Consider the following 9614-nt stretch of genomic DNA (forward strand, 5'->3'; position numbering starts at 1 on the left):
ACCCCCCGGCCACTAGTGGGCAGCACTCTCCGGCACGCACCACCATGGTGCTGCCGTTCGCACCCTGCGGCGTGGACGCCCGGCCCCCCGAGGAGAGGCACAACTACGGGCTCAGCTACGGCGAGCGGGGCTATGCCACCACCCAGCGCCAGCCTCACAGCGCCAGCCTCACTTCCCCCGAGAAGGCGCTGATGAACAACACCTACGCCACCTACCGCCGCCAACCCAACCCCTCCCCCCTTCGCAACCAGCACCCTCCCCTCTCTGTGGCCCCCCTCGACCCGAGCACCCAGCTGGACAGTAGCGGTGTCAGTGGCGGGCACTTGGGTGGACATTACCTGCCACAGCGCCATCCCACAACTTTCCAGCCTATGGACTACCAGCCCCGAGGCCCCTACGAGGCCCGGAGGAGGGAGCTGGATGAAGGTGCCTCGTACCCAGCTGGGGTGAGGGGCGGCTGGGGAGGCCGGGAGGGCGAGGTGCCCCGTTCCCCTGGGGGCTTGCCTCGATCGCCCAGCTTCCAGAAGGCGCAGATGGAGGAGTTCACCTTTCCCCCGCCGGGCGCGGACGCTGTGCTAGGGAGCGTCTACAGGGGGGGCTACCACCACCCCCATTCCCACCACCAAGAGCAGCTCCCGCAGGGCGCGGCAAGGCAACAGCTCCCCCATCTGTTCGGAGGAGGACACTACAGCCACGCGCAAGAGGCCTTTGCCATGCAGGAATCCATGTTGCTGTGAGGGCTACAGAGAGAAGGGGAGGACAGCGGGAGGAGAGGAAAGAAAGGTGAGGGAAGAGAGAAGAAGAGTTCACACTTTAAGTGCGGAGTGAGAGAAAGCAATAGAGTTATGTCAAAGCAGAGGCCAGGTGTTTTTGTTGTACTGTTTTATGGTTTGTTTGTTTGTTTTGATGTTTTTGTTTGTTTATTTTTATTTTATTTTCTGTGTGACAGACTGACTGTAACCCCTTCAGGAGCCGTGTGGTGGCAGAGGTCTGGAGCCTCAGGCATTTTTACTGATAAACTCACGTTTTGCGAGGAGAAATATCTGACTGACTGAAAAGATGTCTTTTTTTGGTTGTTGTTAAAATAATCATTAACAAAGAATGTTAGCTATCGATCTTCTGAGATTTAAAAAATGTACAGTGAATCTTTTTGTTTGTTTGTTTATATGCCTGAGTTATTTAAACTACTTCGTAGATATTGGGGGAGACTTCTCCTGGAAAGAAAAAAAAAACTCAGTGTTGGTTTTCTTTGGTCCATCTTTATTTTTTTAAGTAAGTTAGATTACTGATACACATACCCTAGAGGTCAGTTTATTCTATTCTACTTGTGAATATCATATTTTTGGAGAGACACTTTAAGAGAATATATGTTTGCATTTATAAAAGTCATTGAAAGCAGTGAAGGAGACGTCACTGTGTATATTTCATTTCCGAGCACCTCCACAGGACGCGTCCTTTCCTATTCCAAGTGAGGGATTGGTTCTTGTTGTTGATGTTGTTGTTATTGTTATTGTTATTGTTGATATTGTTGTTGTTCACTATGATGAATGCAGTATATGAATATATTTTATCTCCCCAGTGGGAGCTCAGCGCCATCGTGTCTCCACTCCAACCCCCATTTCAAAACACAGACAAACATACAAACACACACACACACACACACACACACACACACACACACACATCTAAAGACAAACACACACTAGCGCACACATACATACACACAAAGGTTCACGCTCACACGCACACGCACACGCACACGCACACACACACGCACACACACACACACACACACACACACACACACACACACACTCCATACCAGGGGTCAATCCTAGTTTAGCTTCATTCCAGGCCTGATCCCAGTCACTCCAGCATTCCTTTGGGAGCAGGATTTTCATTTTGGAAACGGAACAGTTCTGTTGCTTTTCGCTGACCAAAGGGAGGTGTGTGTTTTTGCTCTCGGACTGTGACCAGACCTGGATTGTCCTGTGTTTGAGACACACTCACACACACACACACACACACACACACACAGTGTATGTGAAGTGAATGATTGATTGAGTGCTGCTTTTCTTTGGTGTGTGATAAACACAGGATGAATGAAACACTGTACTTTTGTAAATTTTCAACACGGTCATACAAATTTCCCCCTCTCTTATTCACTATGTCTCCCTCCCTCTCTCTCTCTCTCTCTCTCTCTCTCTCTCTCTCTCTCTCTCTCTCTCTCTCTCTCTCTCTTTAACACACACACACACACAGTTTATTGCTAGTTCAAGTTGAGCTATAGGAGCTCTAAGGCTTCATCTGCCCGTAAATAAACAGATATATCCTCAGTTGGACTCACAAATATATATAGACAGACATATCCCTGTGTGTCTGTGTCTGTGTCTGTGTCTGTGTCTGTGTCTGTGTCTGTGTCTGTGTCTGTGTCTGTGTCTGTGTCTGTGTCTGTGTCTGTGTCTATGAATGTGAATCACACGCACACACACATAGAGAGAGAGTGAGATGTACACACACACGCACACACGCACACACGCACACGCGCACACGCGCGCGTTTGCTCGCAGAGAGAGAGGGAGAGATTTGTATCACAGTGTTGAATGATAGTTTTACTACTTCATACGTTAGGCCATTTAATTCCGTATATACATACAGGCACACATTAAAAACCAGCTCATTCCAAATCACACACACATAATTGCGTGCACACCCACACACTCCTATGGATGTATCCTTTCATTTCAGCCTCTCCAGGTTCGTTATGGTGTACACATTTTTTATTGATGCAACGCTTTCTTTTCTTCAGTCAGTATAATTACCATATTACATTCAGAGTCATTTGCATTTTGTGTAAAATTACTAAAAATGAAGAGGTTATTGGATCATAACTGAGCCAATGTTCTCTTTCTCTAATAAACACTGCCTGGGGCAAAAACTATTCAGGGTGTTTTTTTGTGTGGATAGCATGTATTTACATTATCAGCCTTAAGTAAAAATGTCTTAGAAACCATAGTATTCTTATAAATACTTCTGGTCATTTATCAATTTTCCATGATCTGTTTTGCCTAATTGGGTGATTTTTATCTTAATTGTGTGTAATTCTCTGTAAAATGTCATTCTGTTGAGGAATTCTTGCTCGCTTACTTTTTTCACTGGTAATCAAAACCCAGTTTGCAGTCTGTGGACGATCTTTAGGTAGGGGTTGCCCTCTTGCGGTAAGAATACGTCTAGTCAAATATTAGGTGAACTATATGACGCGCCATAGTGAAAGGGGGCGCTAAAGGGCTGTGAGTGCTGGTCATTAACATTTCCTCGCGTCTTTTCAGACAGCAGGACAAGGATCACTCACAACAAACATGGCTCACAGTCTGCTATGTCGCGTTGGCCGTGTAGTTCAAGCAGGCAGGTGGCCACATGTCGCCACTCGAACTCTTTCCTCTGAAGCACAAGAAGAGCCGCTGACGCTGAAAGAACAACATGACGGAATCAGGTTCGTCGGAAGACGTGCCATTCATATTATATCAGTGACTTTCAAGGATCTTGAATATATTGAGATAACATGACAATAGTGTTAAGATTTTCTTCAAAACAAGTTGCATACGGTGATTACGGATCAAACTATGCAGCTCCGCGGGAAGGGTACTGAAGTGAAGTCCCATGCGACTGTATGTCAATTGTTTAACATTCTATTTACAAAACGTTGCATCAAAGTGTTAAAGAACTTTTGTTTCAGGAGAATCATTTTGAATAACCCCAAGAAGAGAAATGCCCTGTCCTTGGCCATGCTTTCGTCACTGTGGGAGAACATCGTGACTGGAGTTGACAGCGATGACCTCCGGGTCATTATCATATCAGGTAGGGAGTCGGTGAACTTTGGCACTTAAAGTAACACTATGCAGCAAATCTGACACTTTGATGATGGATGGACACTTTGATGATGGATGGACACTTTGATGGATGGGATGGTTTTATAGTCAACTAGTTTTGGTACCATCCTAAAATTTATTTTGATAGCATATGGTCCTCTGAAGGACACCTGTGTCTTTCCCACTAGATATCCAGGATATGCCCTATGTAGTTCTGAAATATCCTGCCAAAATGGAAGAAAGGCTTTCAAATAATGAAAAAAGACACCGGTTACTGTGTTGCTGTTTGCAAGTAAAGGTTTTTGCTTACCTTTTAGGTAGTTAGCTTGCTAGTTTTGGAACAGAACTCCTTATTGCTGCTTTAACACCGTAGCCAGGTGAATAGACATAGCACGTGGTATGTTTGCTATCAGGCCATCAACAAGTAACCTCACATGGATATAGCAGACACTTATTGATTTGCAAAACGTGTGTGTTTGTTTGTTTGTGTAGCCCGAGGGCCAGTGTTTTCCTCTGGGCATGACCTGAAAGAGCTGACCTCGGCCCAAGGCAGAGAGTATCACACCAAAGTGTTTCAGGCCTGTTCTGAGGTGAGATCCTATGTCATCACTTCCAGGGTTGCTAATATAACATTGAGTGTGAAACTCACCATATCTCACAGACCCACCTGAGTCTGATCCTTCACATTACCCACATATAGCTCACATCAGCATTGGTGGCTGGATCCCCTTTCAGGTTATGACTTTGGTCCAAGACATTCCGGTGCCTGTCATTGCCATGGTGAACGGGGTAGCCACGGCTGCAGGGTGCCAGCTGGTGGCCAGTTGCGACATTGCCGTGGCAACGGAGATGTCGACCTTCGCCACGCCGGGGATAAACGTAGGCCTGTTCTGCTCCACGCCAGGAGTGGCCATCGGCAGGGCTGTGCCTAGGAAGGTAAGACCAGTCCAGCGCCCCAGTCCTGTTTTAAAGCGCTGTTACATACCTGGCAAAAGGGGTCCACTTCCCGAAAGCGTGTCGCACAACTAGCAAAATGAGATAAATAAAAAAACAGTCACTGAGCCCAGGACAGAGGCAAAGAGACAGACCAAAAGGCATCTAAGGATCTCCTGAAAAGTTTTATTATTTTATTTTTGTTAAATCCATGTCTGTTGTGCTTGCAGGTGATCGGGTAGGAGTATGTCTCTGTCCATGTGTGTCTGTTTGTTGCATAAATAGCAACTGTTTTTCTAATAAACCTCCGTCTCTCCCTCCCTTCAGGTTGCCATGGAGATGTTGTTCACGGGGCGGCCCATCTCGGCCCAGGATGCTTTGCGGCACGGCCTGGTGAGCCGCGTGGTGGCGGACGAGGCGTCCCTGGAGGAGGAGACGCTGGCTATGGCACGGCGCGTATGCCAGTCCAGCCGGCCGGTGGTGGCGCTGGGAAAGGCGGCATTCCAGCGGCAGATGGCCCAGGGGCGAGACGCTGCCTACGCCACGGCCTCGGGCGTCATGGTGGACAACCTGGCACTCAGGGACGGGCAGGAGGGCATCAAGGCCTTTCTGGGCAAACGGAAGCCCACATGGACACACAGCACAGAGAAGGCACATGAGTGAGGGCATCAGGAGGGAGGGGAAGGGGGGGGGGGAGGGGGTGGAGGTGCCTGATCAGAGGAAAGCAAATGTGCAGTGTGTGTGTGTGTGTGTGTGTGTGTGTGTGTGTGTGTGTGTGTGTGTGTGAGTGTGAGTGTGAGTGTGAGTGTGAGTGTGAGTGTGAGTGTGAGTGTGAGTGGAAAAAGGCACAAGAGTGAGGCCATTAGGGGAAGAAAATGTGGGGAATGTAATGTGCCTTATCAAGTTATGAGTGTGTCTGTGCAGTGTGTGTGTGTGTGTGTGTGTGTGTCTGTGCGCGCAGGGTGCTTGTGGAGTGTACGTGTTGTGTATGGGTTAATGGTGGAACTTCAATCTGAAGAATAGGTCAGATTCACTTTGACCAAGTAATTGATTTGTGTGTTGCTGTCTACTAATCCAGATGAACAGATAAAGATTACACAGGCAGTAAGAGATAACACTAGATCACAACATCAGACTGCATCACTTATCAATGCCATTGGATCACTGCTTAGCCTCTCTGCTATGAAGAAGAGCTCTTTAAAAATGTCACCGTGCACAAATTGGCTGTCTTCCTGCAAAACTGCGTGTGAAATGTTAATTAACTGCTGATTTTGTGCTTTGGACTGGGCTCTGGCGGTTTCATATGCATAGTCACCGGATGTTAATTGAGGTGTACAGTATCACAGGGTATGTGAAATAAAACACTTTCTGACAGTGTGTCTTTTAGAAAATTTACATTTAAATAATTGCTCAATAGATACAAGATACATATAGTTACCATATACAAAGTAATACAGTGTTTTAGAGCAGTAACAAAGAGTTGAAGAAACAACCAGCTAGCCCGAGCTAACCCCAACTCTAGATAAAGATCACATGGGCAATGCAAGCTAACACTTCATCACAACATCAGACTGCATCACTGATCAATGTCAGTAGCAGAGGGGAAAAGAACCACTCAGCTAGCCATCACAAGTGACAGATAAAGATTAAACGGGGAAAAAGAGGTAACATTACATCACCAGAAACCGCTGGTGGCGGCTGTGGTGTAGGAGCAGGAGTGACTCTGTATAACTTGACCACTAGGGGGAGACAGTTTGTCTGGTACCTTATTGAATCCTTATGCTATATAATTAGTTTGTGTTAGACACATAATGAACTTACAGTAGCCTATAGCAACCCCGATAGAGAACCTAGATAAACAGAACCTCACGAGTTACAGGCAGACGGCTACAAGTGCGTAACATAAGTATTTAATTGACCAAGTCACCTTCAGGGCCTTCTAGTCAGTGCCTCTGTTTAGCGGCTGATATTATAAACAGACTATAGAAGAATATAATTTAGAAATTCAGTCAGACTAAAGAAATTCCAGATATAACATACCATTTTATGTTATTTTCTTAATATCCACGCCCAGTCCAAGAGCAAACCAGAACACCAGTGGGGTGTCGACCAAAATCCAACGCTGGACCGACATATGCTTGCTATCTGGGAATTACGTTCACTTTATCTGTATCTGTATGTTCCTTGGAGCTTAAACAATGACCAGTCGAGCAATAGGTGTACATTGAAAGTCTGGTCCTGTCATGGACTAGCTTTCAATAACTTTTAACTTTTAGTAATGAAATACTAGGTGTTCAGGAGGTCGTTCATGGGGTCATGCATCTCTAAAGACAAACACTCAAACTACCTTTTCCCATGTCGAAGAGGGCATCCTCAACTCTCCTAATGACTAACTGGATAGTCTTAAATTTGACATGATTTGATCAATGAACAAACTGGATAGTCTGACATTCGTCATGATTTGATCAATGAATCGACATGCTTTAAAGCAGTGCATTTTAAAGCTCCACGACACAATAAGCGTACATTAGTAGGAGAGTAAGTTAAATTCATAACCTGCTTAGTAGCGTAACTCTTTGTAAATCAGGTTATAGGTGAAAGGTTACCGCCGTCTTCTGGGGTGGGTAGCCTATATTGCGTATCCCCTGGGTAAGGGAAGTGGTGTTAGTATTATATGCTCGCGGTTTAGTCGAATTCCTGCCTTCTTCCCAAATTTGTTAACAAATAAACTTGGGATAAATATTGCGTTTTGTAATTTTCATAAAGTATTGTTGATTATGGTAACCGAAATTATGAATATAGAAGTTTGGAATGTTGAGCACTTAGGGTGGTGCATAGTGACGGAAACTGGCCGTTGGAGTAATGATGAAGGTGTGTGTTGATGAAATAGAAAACGATACCCGAAGGCCAACTCAGCAAGATCTCATTGTATGCGTAAAGCCGGTTTGTGGAGTTGCCAGTAGTATGCTGTAGCCATGGACACATCTATTGTTTAACCACATATACAAATGGGATAAAGAAAACAATACACTCACTTAAGGATTAAGTAACAATGCCTCTAACTACCTTATCATAAGAACAGGTGTATAAAGGAAGCTCTGTGTTATTATGTTGTAGCCAGCAGCTAGTAATTTCAATTTAACTTTACCAAGTCTATTGTGGGTTTATTTTCTATTTTAGGATTCTGAGGTTTGGTCAAAAGTTTATTCTTGGGAGACCAGTAGATCTTGAACGAATCGCTAGAACTGCGCGAGGGTGGAGCTCCGTGCCGTGACGCGCGCTTGGAAAAGGAGACACACCGCAATATGCACTGAGTTCCCCAAGTCCTCTGGAAGCGCACGGACTGTCCCGACAAGGAGAGCAACCAGAGTTGACTGTTAAAGGATCTAGGCCGTTTTGAACAGTGTTCTTAGCCGAATGAGATGCGTCTCTGTGCGAGTGCCACCTATGACAGTCTCTGCCAATCGTCCTTGTATGGAGAGGTGAGTGAAGTGAATTTCGTTTTTTTTTTGTAGATATCCTATTTGTGGTGTGTTGTATGTCATTATGAGTAAATTCTTACCGTCGGAAGGTTTTGACTGACGTTCATGTGAATATGTGTAGGCCTATTCGTTCTTTAGAGACTGACTTCGTCCCTACAATGATGTAAATGCCGAAGAAAAAGTATACTCAAATTAAGAGATTGGTTTTACAAATCTGATCCTGAATACCGCCTAAGGGGATGCTGGGGGGTAATTTCCTCTTTTGTGTCTATCTCGTTCTCCAAGTTTCTCTTAATTTAAATTAGGATAAAAGGCTTTAAGCTATCGTGTGACATCAGATAGGCTATGCCACGGCATTTGTTTTCTCTTGTCCTTAGCACCTCGATGACTAAACTGTGCGAACCCACCAAAAGCCTAATGTCGCGATTACGCTGACTATTAAAGATAACAGATCATTTCACGGATCTAGCTCCTGGTAGTAGCGTTCAATTGGCTCCCTGGGGCGAGCTAAAGGAGCACAGACCGCACATTCAAACCCATGAGATTACGAACGCGCAAACACTGCCTTAATACAACAGTGCGCCTGACGCCGCGAGTTCCTGCTCGGTTCAACCCTGACCACAACACTCAGACGCGGTTCTTTTTCGATAAGGAGTCAATATTTGCTCATTCAGGTCACATGGCTGCCTTTTCTTGCTGGAATAGGAATCACATGGCAGTTTGAGAATCATTATTATGATAATTAGAAACATTTGTGGTAGTTGTAATTGTAGGAACATTAGGAGGAGCGGAAACTGTGTTGGTGGTAGTAGTAGGAGGAAGAGGAGTATTAATAGTGATGGAAAACTTGCAATTACTCTAAAAGTAAAATATTGTTTGTGTGTGAAATGTTGACTCATATCTCTCTCTCAGCCTAGTGAGGCTGAGTTCATGCTGCTGTTGATGCCTCTAATTGGGAGTCGGTGCGCCTCATGCCATGCCCACTTACCGCTGTCCGCCTGACCTGGTAACCATGGATATCCAAGTGCAGGCCAACCTCCCCTACAGGGTCAATGGGGGTCACGAGAGCTCCGCCGGCACCCGTGCACGCTCCTATGTAAGTGCAGTGCACACAGACACACACACACACACAAACACACACACACACACACACACACACACACACACACACACCAGAGTACTTCTACCTGTGCAGAATTCTGTGTAGGTACAGAACACACACACATACCACAATATTTCACAAAGATAGTATGTTGTAAAGGCATTATTTTCACCAGTGACGGTTTATGGGTGAGGGCATACGTTGGTGTGTCATCTGTCAGCATTAACT

At 45.4% G+C, this 9614-nt stretch overlaps 2 protein-coding genes across 4 annotated transcripts in view; both read left to right on the forward strand.

Annotated features, from left to right (window-relative positions):
• The window catches only part of usp6nl (USP6 N-terminal like), a gene marked incomplete at its 5' end in the record, with an annotated part of 77545 nt that extends 75346 nt beyond the window's left edge, over window positions 1–2199 (forward strand). For all 3 annotated transcript variants that reach the window (XM_080851121.1, XM_080851119.1, XM_080851120.1), the window contains one exon: window positions 1–2199. This exon is cut by the window's left edge and continues 969 nt beyond it. In XM_080851121.1, coding sequence (XP_080707247.1) covers window positions 1–737 — 737 coding nt within the window. In that variant the 3' untranslated portion in view covers window positions 738–2199.
• A 1154-nt stretch (window positions 2200–3353) lies between these two features.
• echdc3 (enoyl CoA hydratase domain containing 3) lies at window positions 3354–8122 on the forward strand. Its single transcript, XM_080850840.1, has 6 exons — window positions 3354–3493; window positions 3737–3858; window positions 4362–4459; window positions 4605–4805; window positions 5130–5461; window positions 7983–8122. Exons 1-6 carry the CDS (start codon window positions 3360–3362, stop codon window positions 8074–8076), a joined length of 981 nt encoding a protein of 326 aa, XP_080706966.1. The 5' UTR covers window positions 3354–3359; the 3' UTR covers window positions 8077–8122.
• Window positions 8123–9614: the final 1492 nt, after the last annotated feature.

The sequence above is a fragment of the Sprattus sprattus genome (genome assembly GCF_963457725.1).
Source record: "Sprattus sprattus genome assembly, chromosome: 14".
NCBI classification, from domain to species: Eukaryota; Metazoa; Chordata; class Actinopteri; order Clupeiformes; family Clupeidae; genus Sprattus; species Sprattus sprattus.

Coding starts and splice junctions, on each gene's coding strand:
- echdc3 (XM_080850840.1), top strand. CDS start 3,360: ATGGCTCACAGTCTGCTATGTCGCGTTGGCCGTGTAGTTCAAGCAGGC. Junction 3,859..4,361: donor CCGGGTCATTATCATATCAG/GTAGGGAGTCGG, acceptor TTGTTTGTGTAG/CCCGAGGGCCAGTGTTTTCC. Junction 5,462..7,982: donor AGCACAGAGAAGGCACATGA/GTGAGGGCATCA, acceptor TTTCTATTTTAG/GATTCTGAGGTTTGGTCAAA.